Source organism: Emys orbicularis, chromosome 2 (assembly GCF_028017835.1).
Source record: "Emys orbicularis isolate rEmyOrb1 chromosome 2, rEmyOrb1.hap1, whole genome shotgun sequence".
Lineage (NCBI taxonomy): Eukaryota > Metazoa > Chordata > Testudines > Emydidae > Emys > Emys orbicularis.
This window is the reverse complement of record NC_088684.1, coordinates 226856302-226879422: the sequence shown is the minus strand read 5'-3', so window position 1 is coordinate 226879422 and position 23121 is coordinate 226856302. Positions and strand designations below refer to the sequence as shown.

At 41.4% G+C, this 23121-nt stretch overlaps 1 protein-coding gene across 1 annotated transcript in view; it reads right to left on the bottom strand.

Moving 5' to 3' along the window:
- ZNF385D (zinc finger protein 385D) overlaps positions 1–23121 on the bottom strand; it is a 623326-nt gene that overhangs the window by 179516 nt on the left and 420689 nt on the right. Inside the window, exon 3 of the mRNA XM_065399356.1 lies at positions 18626–18768. Coding sequence (XP_065255428.1) covers positions 18626–18768 — 143 coding nt within the window. The remainder of the gene's footprint in view (positions 1–18625; positions 18769–23121) is intronic.

Below are 23121 nucleotides of genomic sequence, written 5' to 3'. Positions count from 1 at the left end.
ATAGATCTCCTGTACCCAGATGGAGCACTATAGACTTCAGCATCTGCCTGCATGGAGCTTATTGCAGGACTGGAAACTGTTGTCCAAATGGAAGCACCAAGTCCTTTGAGGATCAATCACTAATAAGAGTATCCTTCCTTGCGTACATAATTTTTAATTTTGTTAAATATACAGGGTCTGAGTCTTATCCCACACCAGTAAGAGTCCGGAGTATTTAAACTGAAGTAAATGATGTTATAACACTGTAATAAAATGGGTAAGGAAGAGGAGAAACAGGTCCCTGAACTCAGAAATGTATATTTGGGCTGATCCTGACTATTTTTTCTGTGGACATTTGAAATACAGAATTATGCCTGAGAAGGTTGCACGAAATAGCTTTGAAATGTGGTAAGGAAAGGAAGAAAAAAATCGAGTGGGACAATTCCTAAAACACTGACAACTTCAAAGCAAACTGATTTATATTAAATCTCCTTCTTTAATACTGACTAGCATCTGATGTATTCAAGTATACTGAAAGATGCCTTCTGCCTCTTTACAATCACACAAGTTCTGAAAAAGGCATGTTTATCACTAGTAGCAGTCATCTAAAAACTATTTTACAGATGATCAATCTGCTTGAAAAAAATCTAATGTTAAATCCCTGATTTGGTTCAAGACTCAAATACTACTAAGTAATAGACAAAGACTAAAATAGATGATGATTACTGCTGGTTTTTTTTAAATAAAAACAAATATTAAAAGAAGCTCTACACCAATACTTGTAACTAACATCAGGAGTGTTTTGTATTACTAATTAATCACTGTAATTTATAGAAATCTTAAATATATTTTAAGTACACCTTTAATTACTAATCTTGAGATTCTTCTCTACAACCCCTGTTTTCTGGTGTATACTGCTTCACATATAGGCAGGTTTAAGTAACAGGCAAAACCACAGTATAGCATCTTTTTGGGGGGCAAGACAAGAAATATGCAGTCACGTATATAATATGCAGTGTGATTTTTAATCTAAGGTAATCAGATCACTTAATTGACTAAACATTAAACTTTGTATGTGCTTTTGAGCTACCAATTGGTGAGCCTATACCATTTTCATGTTTAACAGAGAAAGGAGAAAACACGTATTTGATCAAAATTAATTGGATCTTCTTTCATTATATTTTAAGTGCAATGCTAATAAATGTTTAATGTGTAACTAAGGATATGTATTAATCACACAGCTTTGCTTTTTAATACTCTCACCTAAACTACTCAAAGGACACTAAATTTAGCATTACATATACAGAGCTCTCCACCCTTAGGGTCACCATCAATTTATGTGGCAAACCTCTTCCCTAACAGAGCAGCCCCTTAAAAGGAAATTGAGTGCATTAAGTCTTTTCAAAAAGTTCCAATGTTTTGCGAAGTATCAGCTATGGGGAATATTTCTGAAAGCAATAATAACATTTTCTAACTAAACTGCACCTTAGGGTAGAAACAATAAAATAACATCTCAGATTCACAGCTTTGGTGTAACCATGTGTCATTTGAAATGGCCACTTTTTTAACACTTTACGTTCCTAAGAACTCTGCCTGTCTGAAAAGACACTAAGCATTTTTTGCTGCTGCCTAGGAGGGAGATGCACACTGTGTGTTCTCTAGATACATTTAATATTAAGAGTACATGCTTTTCTCTTTGTGGATGGAAACTTAAGGGCAACTTTTTCATCTGGTAGGCTTTTCTAGGGGCACATCCTGAGTTGATAATTTACACCAGGTGAGAATTGCCACCCTAGAGCGGAGTTTTCCATTCTTTTCATAACTGCGACTCCCTTTCAAAGGCATGAGCTATTTTTACTTCGGTACTCATTTTAGTGCAGTTTGAGACATGTTTTCAACATGACGTGGGATAATTTCCTTTTTTTGTGTGTGTGTGCAAATTAAGCTGAAAAACAGATTTGGATTTCAAGCAGACACAACTGCCGAAAGAGAGAATAAGTCAACAGAGAGAGAATAAGGTGGAAGGTGGTGGGTAGGTAGTGAGAGAACAAAGTAGCTTCCAAATAAGTCAGCTTACATTTTTATAGTTAAAATTAAATTAAAATGCTTAACATTTTAATTTTTTATTTTAAACAATTTTCTGAAAGTGTAAGAGCTTTTAATAGTGAAGCAAGTTTAAATCATCCTATGTGTCTTTCCCCCCCACTGTTTTACTAAGTGCATCTAACAAAGATAGCAATTTAAAAATGTCCATGAGAGCAACCTCTGAGTACAAAGACCTAGAAATATCCCAAATCCAAGGCCTTATCTTCCTTTCCCTCTCTCTCCCAGGCTCTCTCAATGCCCTCTATCGCATGGCCTTTTCCAAGTTCTTCACTGCCATTCTGAGTGTCATCCTCTTCTTCCAGATACTTCTCGTGTTACTTCCGAACACCAACAATAGCTAATGCTATTTCCTGGTGCTGATGCTGCAGTCCTGGAGGGCACTGCTATGATTAGATTTGACAGTACTCCTTTGGGGTTTTTTTCCCTTCTAATCCCAGAGTCCTAGCAACACCAATAATATAATAGTTTGGTTCCATTAGCAAATCAGTAAATTTCAAAAACAAAATGCAAGCCAGAAAGTGAATATAGGACATTCCTTTACCTATTCCCTACTGTCACAAAAGCACAGCACCCTGCATGTGCCCATTATTAAGAACAATGCTTAGACTTATTTGCTATAGCAAGTCACAGTTGAAAGCCTGTGTGTTATGAGTGATGATCTCCCTCTATTTGCCTAGGGCATCACATGCCCACCCATGCTCTCTGCCTCTAGTCTCTCCTCAAGCAGACTTTTTCAAAGTTGCTTGCAACCGTCTTTCCTTAGAAGCCACAGAGTGTACCAGTTTCTATAGGTAACTGAATTACAGGGCTATCGTTCCACTGATGTGAAGTGATCAGCTCTTGCAATATAGCACTGGAATAAAGGCTTAGCCGTCTGCACAGTCACCACAACCTCACAATTGAATTGCAACTCATCACTCCAAACTTGCTTATACCTGTATTTATTTATTTATTTATTTATTACTCCATGGCTGTGACATGGAGCAACGTCTTCATCAATGGCACCGGAGCAGTTTCTTTGGAAGAAGTACTCAGCTGGCTTTACTCTAAATGTCACAATGGTTATTTTTCAAATGCGTTGGCAGGATATGACAAGGGCTAAAACTGCAGCTTTGGTGACAGACTCGTGTCTGGTGCCTCCACCTGGAAATCTCTGGGGAAATATACAATTTCTAAAGGAGCTACGTAACCAGTAAAGCTCAGTAGGTAGAATGTTTCTGAAATGAGGTGGCAGCAAAGGGTGGGTACTGCAGGACAAAGAGAGCTTGCAGTTAGGAGCACAACATTAAACCATTTGTACAACAAATATGATATAGCTAATGTTTCAAAACAACAAACTATAAAGGAACCAGCGGGAGCCTCATGCACAACTCCCCTTTAATGCTGCAGCGCGGTGGCAGAGTCAGTGAGACGGGGTAAGTGGGGCTTATGCAGGCACAGCGCAGTTCATCTATCCAGCTCCCCTCAGCAGCATCTCAGTGTCCTCTACTCCACAAGCTTCTCTTAAAATGGATGCCAGAGAGTGATTTCCTCCCCATCCTTGGTCCCACCCGTCCTTGCCAGAACCCCTCTAAGTAGAGGCAGGTCACTCAAGGGAAATCTTTCTAGGAGTCTCCCTGCCCTGATACATTCAGACACCATCTAGAGACTGGGATGAGTTAACAGTCAGGAAAATCAAGCTCTACTTGCCATAAGCAAACTTACTGCTTCCATGATCATACCAACTCAGTCTGTGGCCTAATCACATCTCACTAGCTAAATAAGATCAGGTTGGATCAGTACTTGGAGGGAAAGCACCAAAGGAAAATAGAGGGTTCTGGAGGAAGTTGTATGGGTGATTTGGTAGATACCACTGTTTTCTCTAAGTAAGCAATGACATGCCTCAGCACTGGCTTAGGGACACTCTGCTGTCGGGGACTCCATCTTTTGGATGAGACACAAAAACTGAGCTCCTCACCAGTTGTGGTCATTAAAGCATTTTTGACACTTGTGCAAGTGAGGCAAAGGCAGCTTTAAGCTACATTTGTGATTCCTTGAATTATGGGATGACACTCCATTAATATGTTGCTTTTTGATATATAGTAAACATTTGATTAATGTTTTATAATAAACATATATTTTACAAAAAATATAATGTAATCTTTTGCACAATTAATTATGAATTATTTTGTTAGTTTCATGTGTCTAGCTCTTTTTATGCAGTATTACTTCAAACATTTAGCAGAGCCAAAGGCAAGATGCCAAGAAAAACAGCAGCTGCATGAGAATCTTGATTTTAAAATCTCAATATGACTGTACATGTCCAACATATAACCTTTGGGGACTGTCTTTCCTTGTTAAAAAAATGGTGGGATGATAAAGTAAATCAGACAGAATATGGACACTATAAAAATATTCCATTTTATGAGTCATTCCATGACACATGAGATAAATGTGTTCCTAACCATGTGTCATTTACCAGCCAAAATCACTGTGATTTAAAATTGTGGAAAGGGAAGAAAGAATCTCAAATCTTGTATTTATTTATCATCATGGATTAAAATGTGTGTTGTTTAGGCCAACTTCTTAAACAAAGGCACCAACACTATTGCTAAATATATACACACACACAAAGAGGTAAATGTGCTCAAAAGTTATTTTTTATGTGCATGTCACATTCCAGGGTGCCTCACAATGCTTTGCTGTTGTAGCTCGCAACCTGGGCCCCTCACAAACAGCCTACCAGCATGCAGGTCACATCCTGGGTGTTTCTATACAGCTTTAACCCTGGTCTAGCATCTGTGACCCCAGCAGCCTGTCAGCAACATACCAGTCACAATCTGGTTTCCACCAGCCTTGGTTACCATTTGCAGGCTCCCCCCAACACTCTCCAAGTCCCAGATTTTCCCCAAACGGTGTCTTCTGCACTGTCCAGCCCTCTCCTGGACAGTTTATGATTCCTGAAAGGAGGCAATATTTAACAGTTTGCAACTTTAACTGGAGTTACCAAACAGTTCAGTTTAAACACAGCACTGGATTGGTTTAGATTTAAAACAATAAAACATGTTCATTAACAAAAGAATATAGGATTTTAAATAAATTCAAGTACAGGAGATCAAGTTGGAAACGGTTACAAGAAAATAAAAATGAAAGCATGCATCTAGCAAGTTTTGGTTCCAGGCTGTGTTTAAGATGGCCTTTCTCACCTACAGTCTTCCAGCAAGATGGTGACTGACCCTTTCCTTGGTCAGCATCTTTCCCAGCGGCCCAAAAGTGCTGGTGCCTTTGTCTTCTTAGGCTCCTCTCTCATGGTCCAGTGAAACTCTGACATGGATTCTTCTGAGGATTACCCCTCAAAGCAAAATTGATTCAAACAGTGAAGGTGGCGATTGGTGGTGTAGGAGGCTCCATGCTTTTTCCTCTCACCTGTTTGCTGAAATATAAATTTGCTGTCTCTCCTGCCATTTCCTCTCCCTGCTATCTGGAGAATCCTGTTTACTACTTCTATGTAAATTGAGGTAAAAACACATTCCTCTGTTTAGGACAGACCTGTTGAACAACTTTTGCCTAGTCCGGGCTGAGTAGTTTTCAACAAGTGCTAACAACACCATAGAGTGGGATTTTATAATTTATAATTGTAACCCCGAAGGAGATTTACTAGATTCCTGGGGCTCTGTCTGCTGGCAGCTCTATGCAGGCCTGGGACTCACCAGCTCCCACACAGCCAGTCCTGCCCTAGCCCTGGAGCATACAGGCCTGGGACTCACCAGCTCCCCACACAGCCAGTAGTGCCCTTGCCCTGGCTGGCTCCAGATTGACTCAAAAATGGCTTCTCCCCTTTCCTGAACTCCCTGGGAGGGGCATCTCACTCCCTATTGGTTGCCGGGCAGACTCTGAGTTTGCCTTGGCTCCCCCTCCCTACCAGGGACAGAGTTCCTCTCCCTGAGCTGCCAGCAGACAGAGCCCCAGGAATCTAAGTAATCTCCTTGGGGGTTACATAATGTTGCTACAAATATTTCACCATGATATTATTGACTAGTGAGTTATTAGTTTTCAAATGATACCTCTCAAGGCATATTTTGTACACAGATTATCACACTAGCGTGTAAGGTGCCAAAGGGGTGCTTTCGGTCAGAGTGTAAAATTTCCTGTGTTGAACGTGAATGCTTATTTCCATGCCTCTTCTTGGAAATTTGTCCATAAAAGAACAAAGCATAGATTGTGGATAAATTCAGTAAACCAGTTATTCATCTAGATTAGCGATGCAAGCAAGTCCCTGTGAATATGTTTGTCTCAATAGAAATATTAATGAATTTAGAATGTTTTTCACTCTTTTCCTCCTCAGACCACAATAATCAAATAATTTCTTTAAGTGATTCCGTTTCACTTTAATTGCAGCTTTTAAAAACAGGTTAATACCAGCCATCCATATTTAAACTGTAGATTTTATGATTATGCTACCCATTAAAGGTTTTATTTTCTTTGCAGAATAAAATAATCATTGATCTTTTTCAGCTGAGTGCTATTAAGACAAAGGGTGTAAACATCAACTGATTAAAACATTGCTTTCAATGCTTTATTAAAATTTATTTTTAAGCAGTTCTACTCATTAAGACTTGACAAATCTGAAGAGTACTTCATTTAATTTCCTTTATGAGAATGTTTTGCATGCAAAACAGAGTCTGAGGAATCCTTAGTCCCCCAAAAGGGCTGCTCTGTAGCCGAGTAGTATGCTATGACTTTCAGATAGCTTCTTACCTGCCAGCCCACTCTGCAGTGCCCGCTAGCACATATGCAATGCAGAAATAGTTAAGTAGGAAAGCTTTATTCCTTCTGTATTACTAACCATCAATTTAAAAGCAAACATATATAAGGTCTTTAGATGCTATTCATTTTTTTAAATAAATAAATAAATTACAGAAAATTGGAAGACACATTTGGGATTTTTAAAGGAAAATTTACCCTGACTCAACTTCAGCTCAGGATCTGATAATGGCACACATAGGTTTTCACCTCCAGGTCACAAATCAAATCCAGTCATTTGGTTGACAACTACTAAGACTAAGACTTAGTGGCAAGGGGCACCTTTGGCTAATTACACGCAAATGAACCAGTGGGTGCAGGTTATAAATCAGTGGGGCAGCCTTAGGAGTAGCAGAACCAAGAACAAGCACCAATAAGCCACGATGAGTGACTGAAGAAATAATATACTGCCAGGAATATATTGGAGAGGTTGCGTGCTATCATACAAGAGTTGGAATTCCACACGCCACAGACTCAACTGATTCCATGAACAGCATTTCTCTCTGCATTGATATACTCAGATCCAGAAGGAATACAGGCTGCAGTGACTGCCCACAAAGACCATCCGTAAGGAGACATCAATGGGGACATTCAACGAAGCCATGAAACTGGTCATTGAAGAAGGTGCTGTTTTTTGGCCAACACCACTATTCTACCTACTGGGGAAAAATCATACTTATGGTCCATCAGCAGCTGAAAAGACAGATCTACCACTGACACATAGCGCACTCCAAACAATTGGTAGACAACAGGAAATAGAGGAGATGAACAAAGGAATTATATCCTGGTTACGTATGGAGACCCTAGATTCAAAAATACCATGGGCACTATGTTGTTCAAAGTAGAGAACAACGTAGGATATTTTAATGTGATCTTAAAGTTTGCTTCCCATTGCTGGAAGAAATGTGATCACTTGAATGTCTGTAGAAAGCAAATACAGAATGAGTGTGAACACAGCTGTTGCAAATATAATTTAAATTCAAACGCAAACTTTTCATGGATTTGTTTTTGGCAACATTCATCCAGTTCTGCCCAGAAATAAGCCCTTCTAACCTTGCAAGACTACTGCCATCCATCTGGCAAAATGTGTCTGCTGCTCATCACGAGCACAGAACAGCTTCAAATTCTCTTACTGGAGCATAATCGGAAAAGAAAATTGCAGAACATTGCTCCAACCAACTGTCAGGAAATTCAAACAGCTCCAAGAGCAGGGCCAATAGAGCTGTTGAAACATAAGGTAACATTTAGAATGCGATTACAAGGACACCATTGTTGGGGTCTGGACTGAAACCTGCTGGAGACCTAGTTGGTTGGGTGCTAAAAGAAGCTGAAAGCTATAAAAGAAAGACAGCAGTGGAAAGCAGTCCTAAAGCAACCGCAGTCAGTCATGCTCACCCCAATATAGGAGGATCAACCAGTAGTACAGAGCCAGAATAGCAACTCCTAGCATCCCTGCCATGTCTGATTGTTGACATAAGCTATAGATGAAAGACAGGAGAATGGCTGGAGCTTCTTTGGGGTTGTTGGCAGTAACTGGTCTAAGTTGCTCCAGGGGACTGAATGCCTGGGTAAACACAATGACCACCTTTTCACTGTGCTTCTTGAGCTGTGTGCCCTTCAGCGACAGAAGAGGATCTGAGCAGTATTAGGGCGTATTTCAGGAAGGGCGTAGTGCAGGAGTGGCTAACCTGTAGCTCTGGAGCCACATGTGGCTCTTCAGAAGTTAATATGCAGCTCCTTGTATAGGCACTGACTCCAGGGCTGGAGCTACAAGCGCCAACTTTCCAATGTGCTGGGGAGGGGGGGTGCTCACTGCTCAACCCCTGGCTCTGCCACAGGCCCTGCCCCCTCTCCACCTCTTCCCCCAAGGCCCACGCCCCTTCCTACCCCCTGCCCAGAGCCTGCCGCACCCTGGCTGCTCCCCAGAGCCTCCTGCACACCGTGAAACAGCTGATTGCAGCAGGCAGGAGGCCCGGGGAGGTGCTGATCCATGGGGCTGCTGGCAAGCAGGACACGCTGGGGGTGGGAGGAGGCAGAGCTGATGGGGGCTGCTTCTGGCTTATTACTGTGGCTTTTTGGCAATGTACATTAGTAAATTCTGACTCCTTCTCATGCTCAGGTTGGTCACCTCTGGCGTAGAGCACAGATTAAGGGTTAAAGGATTCAGCAAACAAACCTGGCCTCTGCAAATAATTGAATGTTTCATACTAATGTTGATTCATTCGTTTGAGAGTACCAAAACAAAATGTCTGAATTGCCTGGATTTTGTTTTGTTTGCTTGTTTGGCTACCCCCTACCCCCTTTTTCTTCTGTTTGTGAACCAGGCCATTATTCCTAAATTTACCCAGTTCTATTAAAGTCTGATTACAGCTTTTTCGAACATTTTGGCAAATATTCCAGTTGAACAGTGCTGGAGATGTGGGCTCTAAGAATCAGACACCAGAGTGAAGATAGCTCCCAAATGACTTTTGCTATTAGCCAAAGACAAAAATCCTGCTCACAGAAACCTGTAAATGACCGGCCAAGCAGTGGAATCTTGAGGCTCTCTCTCTTCTCTTTACCAGAAGCAATAACATCACTCCTGCCCTGTTTCACCATTACAGTTAAAAGGGTTTGCTACATTATGGCTCCTCACCTGACAGAGTGCCTTCACTTTTAAGCCAAGTTAAAAATCAGTGACAACGTAAGAGTTCGTTATTATTACCAAGACCTTGTATAAAAATGCTGTTTTGATTCATACTAAATTGAAGCCATATTTTGCCATGACTATCCCTTCATTGAACCAGAGCATTCTGACTGCTGCACTTTAAAGGACATTCTATCCTGCAGAAAAATAGTCGCATTCAGTTAACCCAGACAGTTTGGCCATTGCGCAGAGTAATGCAAAATAACCAGTTTTCATTTTGTCAATTTCCTACTGCCAGCAGTGACGGTTTGTAAAACTCACCAGTATTTCTGATCGCCCTGGCCCCCAAAGCTACATTTCATCCATAATAAACAGCAAACTGGCTCTTTCCTGGCTGAAAAATTACCTGAGACCCTGAGCCTAAAGGGAAGATTTTCAAAATATCTTCTGGAGGGCTCTTTGTGAGCACCTCTTCTCCATATGTCCTGGTCCTAAACCCCCAGGAAATTCCTGGGTCAGCAACAAGTCTTTGTGTACTGTCTAATCCTACCAGTTGCTTGCTCAGGTCGCTTACATCTCCTAAGCAACCATAGGGCTACCTCCTGTGTTAATTAGTTGAATTGCTAATAAACAGTAGCTTGCCCCTGTGCAGGTGTGCAAGGCTGCAGGAGGAGAAAGGCAACTGCCAGCAAAAGGGCCAGTCACAATTGCTCCCTGCTAACACCTATAGGGATGGGGTAGGGAGGCCTCAGTTACCTGAGCATCAGCTAGTCAGGGAGGGTGTGCTGCAAAATCTGACTTACAGCTGGAAATTAGTACCCCTGGCAAGCATGTTCATGCATTTTCCAGGAGACACTGAAGTTCTTGTCTCCCAACTCCATTCGCTTAATGCCTCACCCTCTTCCATATGGCTAAGTGCTCCATAGGCAGAAGAGAGATGTGGGGCCCTTAAATACTGCAGCAGTGTGTAAATGGCTGGAAGAAAAGTCAAGGCACTGAAGACAAACTATACATTGAACAAGAGGCCTCTATAGAATATTTCATCATTTAAAAATCCATGTGTACTGTATTTCTGGCACATAGCTGCACTTCTTTAAAACCCAAGCTGAGACTCTAAAGAGTAATCACGGGTTTATTGCTTGGCAAAGGACATGTCCAGGGGTGTGCACAGAAATAAAAAATTAGCTGCTTTTGGAGGGGCACTTTCTGTGCCTCCCACAGCCAAAAGAGCTGGCTCTCCCTCTCCCCCCCACCCGTGCGGCTGGAGGAACTGGCTCTCCCTCCACCCCACCCCCATGGCCAGAAGAGCTGGCTCTCCCCTCCCCCACGGCCGGAGGAGCTTGCTCTCCCTCCCCCGTGACCAGAGGACCTGGTTCTCCCTGTTGCGGCCCCAGGGCCAATGGAGCTGGCTCTCCGCCCTTCCCCCTATGGCCCCAGAGCCAGTGGAGCTGGCCCTCCCCCGGCAGCCAGAGAAGCTGGCCCAAGGACACAGGCCCAAGGCTGGAGGAGCTGTCATCTCCCGCCCTGGCCCGGGGCCAGAGGAGCTCGCTCTCCCCGCCCCAGCCCCAGAGGAGTTCTGAGCCTTCACTGACTGGGTGGGGAGCCCGGCATGCCCCTGCTTGCCTCCCCTTGCGCACACCCCTGGACCTGTCTTACCCACGATCTTGGTGCAGACTTTCCATTGACCGCACCGGGAATTCAGTATGTGGAATGAAGCTAGAATGGCAATTTCACAACCAACATGTCCAGCTTCTGGCCTACAAACAGTTGTTTGGGGTCAGGGAAGTTATGAATATTTGTTTTTTCTAGCTTTCACATTACATAAGATAGGCATATTCTTTAGCAGAATAAGTCCACAAAATGTCAAGTAATACTTATAGAAACTTTTGCAGAGTAGCGAGTGATCAGAAAAAAACACAGCTTGGAGAAATTCACTGTTTAGTTTTCAATGCAGTAATTAAAAGTGCTTTAAGTTCATATTTCTAAGACTCCAATGCTCAGATATTTTTTTAAAGTATTTTATTTTGTAGCTGAAAGGTGTGGCTTGCCGAGAATACCAAATGTATGATAAACACATTTGAGATGTTTATTTATATTTATATTCCTTATATTTATTTTCCTACTGCACAGATATTCTTCTTCACTGTAACCAAAGTTATGATACATTTTTTTTAATTAACAAACTATATAAGTATTCCATCCTGTTTCTATCCAAAATCTCATATGTCCAGATGCAATAAAAACTCTGTTTAGCTTCTTTACCAGATAAACTCACACTGAACTGATGAGTTTGAGAGAGAGAAAGAGATTCTTCAGGGCTTGCACAGCAGTATGCTGTCTTCCATTTAAATGGCCAAGTTGTTAAAATTCTTTTTTACGTATGACTCCGTGGTACGCATTTGCTGTACAATTAAGTATATAGCACCTACAAACGTTCAGCTTACCAGACTAATTAGCATGCTGCTTTTATGCTTTGTTTTAAAAATAGAAAATGTCAAATTCATGACACAGAATGAACATTCAAAGATAACCTGAAAAACACAAGAACCTGAAAAACACATGAACAGGAGGCTGCCAGGCAACTCACCACATTCTATAGGTCACTATCCTCCGATCTCACTGAAGGGTAGCAAAAAAAACTACACCATCTGCTCAAGAAACTCCCTGCTATCGCACAGGAACAAATCTACACAGACACACCCCCTAGCGCCCCGACCAGGGGTATTCTATCTGCTACCCAAGATCCATAAACCTGGAAATCCTGGACGCCCCATCATCTCAGGCATTGGCACTCTTATAGCAGGGTTATCTGGCTATTTAGACCTCTCCTCAGACCCTACGCTACCAGCACTCCTAGCTATCTCTGAGACACCACCGACTTCCTGAGGAAACTACAATGCATTGGTGATCTTCCTGAAAACACCATCCTGGCCACCATGGATGTAGAAGCATTTACACCAATATTCCACACGAGGTTGGACTACAAGCTGTCAGGAACAGTATCCCTGATGAGGCCATGGCACATCTGGTGGCTGAGCTTTGTGCTTTTGTCCTCACCCACAACCATTTCAGATTTGGGGACAACTTATACCTTCAAGTCAGTGGCACTGCTATGGGTACCTGCATGGCCCCACAGTATGCCAAAATTTTTATGGCTGACTTAGAACAATGCTTCCTCAGCGCTCATCCCCTAGTGCCCCTTCTCTACTTGCGCTACACTGATGACATCTTCATCATATGGACCCACAGGAAGGAGGCCCTTAAAGAATTCCACATGGATTTCAACAATTTCCACCCCCACCAGCAACCTCAGCCTGGACCAGTCCATACAAGAGATCCACTTCCCGGACACTACAGTGCAAATAAGTGATGGTCACATAAACACCACCCTATACCGGAAACCTACTGACTGCTATACTTACCTCCAGCTTCCATCCCAAGATACAACCGCATTTGCTCCAATCCCTCAGACAGAGACAAACACCTACAAGATCTTTATCAAGCATTCTTAAAACTACAATACCCACCTGGGGAAGTGAGGAAACAGATTGACAGAGCAAGATGGGTACCCAGAAGTCACCTACTACAGGACAGGCCCAACAAGGAAAATAACAGAACACCACTGGTCATCAAGTACAGCCCCCAACTAAAACCTCTCCAGCGCATCATCAACGATCTACAACCTATCCTGGAAAATGATCCCCCACTCTCACAGGCCTTGGGAGGCAGGCCAGTCCTCGCTTACAGACAGCCCCCCAACCTAAAGCAAATACTCACCAGCAACTATACACCACACCACAGAAACACTAACCCAGGAACCAATCCCTGTAACAAACCCCATTGCCTACTCTGTCCCCATATCTGCTCTAATGACACCATCAGAGGACCCAACCACATGAGCCACACCATCAGGGGCTCATTCACCTGCACATCTACTAATGTGATATATGCCATCATGTGCCAGCAATGCCCCTCTGCCATGTACATTGGCCAAACCAGACAGTCTCTACGTAAAAGAATAAATGGGCAGAAATCAGACATCAGGAATGGTAACATACAAAAGCCAGTGGGAGAACACTTCAATCTCCCTGGACATTCTATAACAGATTTAAAAGTAGCCATCCTTCAACAAAAAAACTTCAAAAACAGACTTCAAAGAGAAACTGCAGAGCTACAATTCATTTGCAAACTTAACACCATTGATTTGGGGTTGAATAGGGACTGGGAGTAGCTGGCTCACTACAAAAGCAATTTTCCCTCTCTTAGTATTGACACCTCCTCATCAATTATTGGGAGTCGACCACATCAACCCTGACTGAATTGGCCTTGTCAACACTGGTTCTCCACTTGTAAGGTAACTCCCTTCTCTTCATGTGTCAGTATATTTATGCCTGTATCTGTAATTTTCACTCCATGCAGCTGAAGAAGTGGGTTTTTTACCCATGAAAGCTTATGCCCAAATAAATCTGTTAGTCTTTAAGGTGCCACCAGACTCCTCGTTGTTTTTCTGAAAAACACAGTGACGATATTTGGCTTTCCCTGTCCCCTTTCACCAGTCTCCCCATGTCCTCCATCCCCAACATCTTCTACCCCAGATGCTTGATACTTCTTGCCCTGTCTTCACACAGGCCAGAGGTCAGTTTCTTTCTCGGTGGCACCCATTAGTAATTGCTTCAGCTAACCCTTCTGAGACCCAAATTGAGAGATTTTAAACAAAATAATATTGTATTGGGGATTTTACTGAAATGTGGATAAAATCATAACATAAAAGATAATTGTTAGCATTATTGTTTAGTTCTATTTCAGTAACTCCTAGAGCCCCAATCAGTATCAGGACATCATTGTGCTACGCAATGTGTACGTACACACACACACATTCTCTCTCTCTCGCCCTTCCCGCCACTCCCCGCCCCAGAGAATTTACAATCTGAGTAAACTGGATTGCTTGTATACACGTCACTCCACATTGCTTTTATATCTAACTCAACTAGATCCAGAAAGTCATCTAGCATCACCCCTTAGATCTATTAAAAAACTAATGTAGCCTGCTTTTAAGCAGAGTGTTTCTCTAGAAGCACATTCATTACTTAATTGCACTATGATTTTGCACTGGCTGCATGTTTCTAGGGAGAGTTGTTTTTCATTGATAAAGCCCTAAATGTCTTGGGACCTGCCGACCTGAGAGATGTCTACTCTCCCCTGTGACACTGCTGCAGCTGCAGTTAAGCAGAAGCATTTAAGCTAGATTCCCCCTACCCCCACCCCATAGTTTAAAAGAAAGGGAGCTGGAAAGTTGGCAGCATGGGGCCCAGGACTCTGGAACTTACCCCCAATTTGCTCTGAAATGCCCAAATGAGCTTATCTTATGCATATACTGCAAAACCCATCTGTTTGCTAGGACTTTGGGAGAGACAGAGGGGTTTTTTGAGGGTCTGTTGCCTCATATAGGATTTGTCACTTCTAGGTCTCAGTAATTTGGTCAATGCTAATATATCTGCTATTGGAATGAGTACCTCCACTAGTAGCGAGATGGAGTATAATATAGCATTTAAAGCACAGGGTCAGAAAGCCAGAGTTATGGATATTAGTCCCAATTCTACTACTGACTTGCTGCTTGACTTTACTTTAGTCTCATAACACGACTTATTTATTTCATACGACACTGTGAAACTCAGTTAATACAGGTTTGTAAAGGAATTTGAGATCATTGGTTATAAAGCACTCTACATATTTACAAAAACATGATCATACATGAACAAATGTATTTGGGAAAGACATCTTGGTCAAATCTTACATTTGTTCTCTTTCTCTCATGCTAAATGTACATCCTTGTCAGAATGTCCTGTTGAAAACCAAAACTGGCTTGTGCGCTACCTTCTCCTTAGGCTGATTATGTTCCACTGCAGCTGACATGTCCTCACAGATTTTTTTCAGACTGGAAAGAATTTCTAGAAAAATGCAGGATTTCTCAGCCAACCTACATGTTTACAGAATGCCTTTATCCAACTCAGGTTTACAAACTAAATGTAGCAACGTTCAATATTGTATTGTTCAGATGGAAAAGTGGAACTCAAAGCAGGATACCGCAAATCAGAATGCAGGGGTCATGTTGCAGCTATGAAGTATGTGAGGATGCTGATGGAAACAGCTGAGAAGACTGGATCCTCATGCTCAGGAATTTCACCTTCAGCAAAGGTGAATTCAACAGATGGCAAAGTATCAGGGCTTGTCTGTACTTAACATGCGGCTTAAAATGTGGGGCTTCAGTGTAGATGCTACCTATGCCAATGGGAGGGGTTCTCCCATCAGCATAGGTAATCCATCTCCCTGAGAGACAGCAGGTAAATTGACAGAAGAATTCTTCCATTGACCTAGCACTGTTTACACGGGGGGCTAAGTCAGCTTAACTGTGCTGCTCAGGGGTGTGGATTTTTCACATCCCTGAGCAACATAGTTATGCCAACATAATTTTCTACTGTACACCAGGCTTTAGAGACAGCAACAGTAACACTGCATGAGACTGAACTTCAGGCAAGGGACTAGGTGTTCTGATACATTAGTCCCAGCATGCTAGAAAGATGGGGATAGAAGCAGAGAGAGTCTAAGTATACATGGTGGTGGGGTAAGCAAAGAAAGGATTGCTAGTAGAAAAATGTTTGGTGATGAGCAACAAAAGGGGCACTGGTAGGAGACCATTTTTACTTTCTCATTTCCTGAATAATTGTAATGCATCCTTTTTTTTTTCAAAATGTACTATAGTAGGAATGTATATGTTTAATTAATAAATACTTAATTTGAGTTGGGACACTCAAGAAATACCTGCCACTTTTGCAAATGTGGGGAGGAAGGCAGCTCCCAGCACGCACCAAAACACACACACACACACACACACCCCTACCTTTGAGGCCATTTCCAGAAGCATTGATTCTGAGAAAGGGCACTTCCTGGAATGGCCTTATAGTGCCTGCTCATCGGCCACTTGCAGCACTAGTATGCTTTTGCAAGTTCCACGTAATGGTACATGACATAATAGCCCTAAATGGGGGTTTTGTTTAAAAAGAAACAAAGAGAAAAGATGTGCATGTAGCTTCATAATTTAAGTTATACTTGAAGACGTTTAGGATTCAGTCAACACTGCAATGCTGCTAGTGAACAAAAACTGGCAAGTGAAACTAACAATAATAGTGTAATTGGCCAGTTTTCTACACTGGATTAGATGCAAAAAGTAAACAAGCAGCAAAAATCATAAAAAGTAAATCAGATTTTTAATTTCTTTTTTAATTTCGTAATAGGCCACAGAGCCAGTGAGAAAAACCCAGGCTATGGCCTGACCACTTTTTGGTCAAGCCAAACGTGAGTGGTGCTGCAACCCCATGCACCAAGTAGAAATGCCACTCACTCAGATGTGGCTCGGTTATCCCTCTGTCATAGTTTGAGTAGGTGACGTTGCAGCCTGGTGCTTGGATCACAGTGCTACTCAGGTTTGTGCTAGGTCAAAATGCCATTCACTCAGATTTGGAAGGGGTGGGCACAGGGGCTCATGGGCCAGGGGGGTCAGGCTGCTGGTGTGGAAAAGGATTGTCAGAAGGGGGCAGGGCCGGCTCCAGGCACCAGCTTAACAAGCAGGTGCTTGGGGCGGCCAGGGGAGAGGGGCGGCACCTGCGGCAATTCGGGGGCGGCAGGTCCCTCACTCCCTCTAGGAGCGAAGGACCTGCCGCTGAACTGCCGCCACCGATCGCGGCTTTTTTTTTTTTTTTTTTTTTTTGCTTGGGGTGGCAGAAATGCTGGAGCCAGCCCTGGAAGGGGGGCAAATCAATGTCCTTCCCCCCCCCCTCCACACACACACACTTGAAATGGGACTTTGCAGTCCCTGAGTTTCAAAACTTGTTATCAGTAACACAGGTAAGAAAAAACTGTGGGGTTTAATCTTACTACATTTCTGGATATGATTTTTATCTTGACAGGGTGTCTTTCAAAGAGGGATACTCTTTTAGGGAATAGTTTAGAATTGGTGCTATGCTCCTGAGGATTTCAAAGTAATCAGCTTGCAGCTTACTGCTTCTGGGGTCTTCATTAATGTGTGTTCTTGTTAATTGCTTGCATTTAAGACTAGCAAATATTATTAGCAATTAGTACATTTTAATAACTTTATAGTAAATAGAATACCCATAAATATAATAAACAAGTAGATTAATTAATATTTAATTACTGATATTTGTTATAAATTATTAATTACTTAGAAAATTGACATGTTCCTTTACTACTCCTAATTATATATATATATATATATATATATATATATATATATATATATATATATATATATATATATATATGAATTAGAATTATTTTCTTTTGATTTGGAAGTTTCAGCTTCTTCTATCTTTTCTTAATGTCATTCCTTTTCAATATCTAGTATTTGTATGTAAGGCAAGGGGCTTTGTGCATCTTGCAAAAGGGGCTATGATTGGTGCTTGCTTTTAGTGCTGCAATGGGTGCTTGCTTGCTTTTAGTCAGGCAAAAAGTAGTAAAATGCAGCAAATGTGATATCAACTTAAAACCAAGTTACAATTTTGTTTACAGAATTAATTATCTCAGCAGATATAGGAAAAATGGAAGGATTATGAAATAGGCTTTTGTTAGAAAAAATGGATGGAAACATTTAAGTGGTAACATTTTTCTCAAAGTGTGATGGATCATTTATAATTAGCAATTATTAAAAATACAACTACCATAGATTTTAGTTTCAAGGGCAAACAAAGAAAAAATCCTCAGCTGAAAAAGAAAAAATACATTGTTTTGTTTTCTGATATTCAAATCTGCAAGTATACCATGTATTAGTTATGTTTTCATTGTTGCTTCAGTTTGTCCCTGAAGTTTTGCTGTCGATATTCACGCACATATGTTACTATTTAGGATTTTTAGTGAAGCGTGTTGGTGACTGACAATGGAATTCTATCATCATGAGAGCTATTCATCTTGGATCCACCCCGTAACACATGTACCAAAACCTAGTCTGGTAAAATGTCCTCATATCCTAAGTGAAGACAAAGTTCCATTTGGAGCCTATTTGTGTCTCCAGAGAATTGTAAATCGGAGGAATAGACATTAATCCATCAGTGTGGTACTTACTGCATTGAAATTGGGGAAGAGATTGACTGCTGCTGCTGTATCCAGGGGAAATGGAAGAAATGGTTTAATATCCAGCGATGGTTGTAATGGTGGGGCTGGAGTACGCACCAGGGCTGGAAGAGCAGGGCTCTGGCATGTGCCACCTTCAAGGAAAAATATGAAAGAAGATAGTAAGCAAGTGATTCTTGGTATGAAAAACAATATAGAAAGAGTTTTATGCCAATATCAGGTTAAACACACACATTTGTATTTACCATCAAATTACTACCTTGTTAAGTGTGCAACAGGCTTTACTAATGTTTATGATTCTTTGCCGATAATTGACTAAGATATCAGTCTTTCAGTTCTCTAAAATTAGCTAGCAAACCTCCATTTCCCTCCCCTGGATTATCTTGAAATGTTAGTATAGTTCAAGTCAAACTTTCCTTTAGACGTTCAGCTAACCTGATTCTATTATAAAATCAAAGCTGAAACCACACACCTTTACTCAAACACTCCAGGTCAATTTAGCTCCAAAAGACTTTTTTTTACTCTTCCATGCAGTAAAAATGATTTCAGCTAGTGACTGTCCAAGACTCTTCCATTCACTTGTTTGTTTTAAATTTTATTTTCTTAAATGCGCATTTATTTCTCTAGCCCAGCAACTTCAGCACAAACTTAAACCTAACTAGCAAATCATACCTGGCTGCCTCAAGCGTTGATCAGTAAAAGTCTATTGTGAATGCACACTTATAAAACAAATTCTACATTACGGGTGTTTGTCAAAGTTCTGAGTGCTACTGCAGTTCTAAAGGTACTGACAGATACTTTTTGCTGTTGTGGTAGATGGGCTTGGTTCAGAACTCTATAAGGCAGAAAAGCTCCTCCTTGCTAAAGCTACCAATGAACAGTTCTGTGGGAACATTATGTAAATGAATAAATCCCCTTGCATACCAATAAGCAGCCACCCGTTTTTTAATGAACCACGATTTTACAGATTTGTTTGCCCCTTGCCACAGATCCTAACATAGTCCAGATGATTGAGAGCTGGAAATATTCAAGCCCAATCTCGGCTTCCAGTGTCTCCCATCTTCTGGTTACATTCCAAAACATCAATTCACTGTTAATTAAAGACTGTTTGAATCCTAGGAAACTGTTGAAATATGCCAGTGTTGTTCTAATCTGAGAGGCAGGCAGCAGACTGTAAAAACCTGCTGGTAGGAGGCCAAGAAACATTCAAAGAACAAAATGGAAAGGGAGTTTTACCCCATCACGAAACACAGAGAAAGACAGATCAAAAATTTCTCTCTCTCACACACACACACTTATTTCATAGATGAGTCGTATTTTTTTTCATTAGAGTTCATATATACAGCAGTCAGAATGACACACTAAATCTGTCCACATTTGGTCAGCAAAGCTGCTAACCAGAGTTGCAACTCAATGCTTCTAATTGAGGGCTAACAGCATAAGATTTAATTAACCAGTTGTAGCAGGGACATCAGCATTTCGGCTTCTCAGTATAAATTCAGCTGGAGCCAAATGATCAAAGACAATATTTTTTAACATCTTTTCAGTTCCTCTATGAAACACTTTACAAAGTATTATTGAAAAGGATGCATTAATCACTAGTAGACCAAAGGAATTAACTTAGGGCTCATCATACTCTCACACTGGTTTCACACTAGGGTAACTGCACTGACTCTTTTGAAGTTACTGCTGATTTACGTTAGTGTAAGAGTGCACAGAATCAGAACTGTACAGTAAGGCAGTTGAGCATACAGAGACTACATAAAAACACTACAAGAAGTCTGCATTCACCACAGTCCATTAGAAAGTTATTTATCATTTGCTTGATAATAGCAGAAATTAGTGGAGTGGCTACTGTTGGAGATAGGATACCGGACTAGATGAACTGCTGGAATGTTATTATGGAATTATTACGTAGACTATGTAAAAAATAACTGACAGGCCTCAGTGTAGTGCTACACAAGATAAATCCAGCCAAACAGAGAAAGAAAACTTGGTAAGTATATGGGTAAGCAAGAGGGTCCCAGGATGTTTGCAAAGTAATATTTCAAGGTGGTGTCCGACCACAAAGCACCCACACCATTACTAAAAAGTAAAGTCCTAGCCAAGGTGCCTATTAGATGCCAGATATTCCTCATCTCTTTGTTGGGATTTAAATTTATAGTAGATTAGGAATTGGGAACCTCCTACTAGTGATTAACACCTTATTGAGGACTCCCCCTCATGGACTTCACTTCCACCCATTCCGCATCTCATCTGCTAAATGATCAGCACTAACTATTTCAATGCTGGCATTCTGAAATATCATAAGGCTTTTGAGTCAACACCCCAGTGAGATAAAGGGTGCATGTGAGAGCACGGCCATTGCTCCAGGCTGTATGTTTGCAGATGCAGGACTACAGCGCTGCCCTTGCTTACCTTCCAAATGTAAACCAAATGCAATGTTTGCACCCATAAAAATGAGAAACTTAATTTATAAAAAAATGAAAGATCAAATTTTGGAGAATCTGACAGTCTTACAGCATACATAACTACATCAAGTGGGGTGAATGTTTGACACTACTGCAATAGCATGGAGCAGCTGGGCTGCTTAGTATATTTGTCCTCTGTTAAGCCCGGATTGTCCTGGGTTTTTAAACTCAGTTCTGGAGGCTCCTAGTCCCAACCAATGGCCTGTAGAGCTGGCTGAAGTTTATGTTCTTAACTCTGTTCCTCTCACTAGATGACACCATGTGGAGATGGGTGGCAGCAGTAGGTAGCTGAGGCCTTTGTCATGTGACAGTGATAAAGGATCATAGAAGGAGTCACTTTATCCTTTATGGTATGTCATCCTATAAGAAGATGGGGACTACAGTGCCATCGCTGTATGTAATCAGGACCTGGAGCTTTGGAGAGTTCTGCTGTCATAGCATTGACATCACTCTGGATGTGGGTTCCCTGCTAAGAGCCAACCCTGTTCAGTACACTTGGATACAGTTTGCAGTTGTATACCAGCACTAGTGGCTATTTAAGCAGGTCTAATTTCATTGAATCTAATTTCATTACTAGCAGAGGGAAGGAAAATGAGGATAGACAGGGAAGAGAGAGACAAAAAGAGGAAGGAGAACAGGGGAGGAAAAGAAATAAAATATGGTGGTCATAGAGGTGAGTACATTTTCCCACTGAGCAATGCTGAATGTGACAACAATGTAGTTAGCTAGTAACAACAATACCTACACGGTTTTAGTTATTACATGAAGGAGGTACTTACTCTGGATCTTTTTGCAAACCTCTCATTGACTGTAGTTGGAGTTTCACTGTGGATGGAGGGAGATACGCAACTGTATATTCACATCCCATCCTATAGGCCATAACTAAAAATGGAATATTGTCCTCCTCACACCATGTCTTTGATACCCTGTGCTTAGTGCCTGAAGCAGACATAGGCTCCCCTCTCAGAGGTCATTAGCAGGGGTAGAACAGAGTCTTGCTATGAACTGGGCTCTGCTTGAGGCCCTGAACATTCCCTCAAAAATTATCCTGAGATAAAGCTATTCTTGACCCTCACTATACTACTGCTTTTTAAAGTGGCAAGACATCTGTTAATACTTTAGTATTTGCAGACTAGTGATATTGTGGTTCAGCCAGAGTCCCAACAAAAAGTTCAGATCCTAATCTGGATTTGAACTTCCCCAAAATTCAGAAGTGTTCATGTTTGGGGTTTGAGCCCAGCTTTTTCTTCATAAGGGAGAAAATATATTGTTGTTTAGAAACACAGTTACCTTAGTATTTGAACTAAGTTTGAGGCAATCATTTGTTGGCTGAGATTCCAAAGAATCTAAAATACAGGCATCATAGTTCCTCTGCCAGAGTCACTGACAACACATCCATGGTAAATACAGTGCTTAATTTGAGCCCCAGCACCTCTACGCTTGGCAGTTCATGGCCCTGGCACCTCTGGGCTTGCCCCTCAGTTATGAATGTAAAAAAATTGCTTGAGCCCCAGCACCTCTTTCATTACAAATTAAGCACTGGGTAAATATAAGTGAACTGGTTTTGAAAAAAATAAACTCACCCACCTGAACCTTTGCCCTTTCCTATAACCAAAAGAAACACTTTTTTGTTGAAATTCTGAAAAGTTCAACTAATTCCACTCACTCCCAACTCAACATTTGAATATGTTGCCACTAAAAAGTCTATTTTGCAATATTTTAAGTCAAGTGCAGCAAACAATACTGCATTTATGTCTGTGAGCATACACTATACGTGGCGCAGCACTTTCCTGCCACGTAAGATTCACATTCTAGATGGTATATTTCACATGAGCAGATGTTACTCCAAAGCCAGCAGTGATTTGTGCATGAAACACCTTTCCTACCCATTCCCTTTAGCATGCAATTTTATACTTTGTAATGCATAAAGGGAGCATGGTTTAACTAGGGCTACCATACGTCCGGATTTCCCTGGACATGTCCGGCTTTTTGATCGATAAATAGCCATCCGGGGGG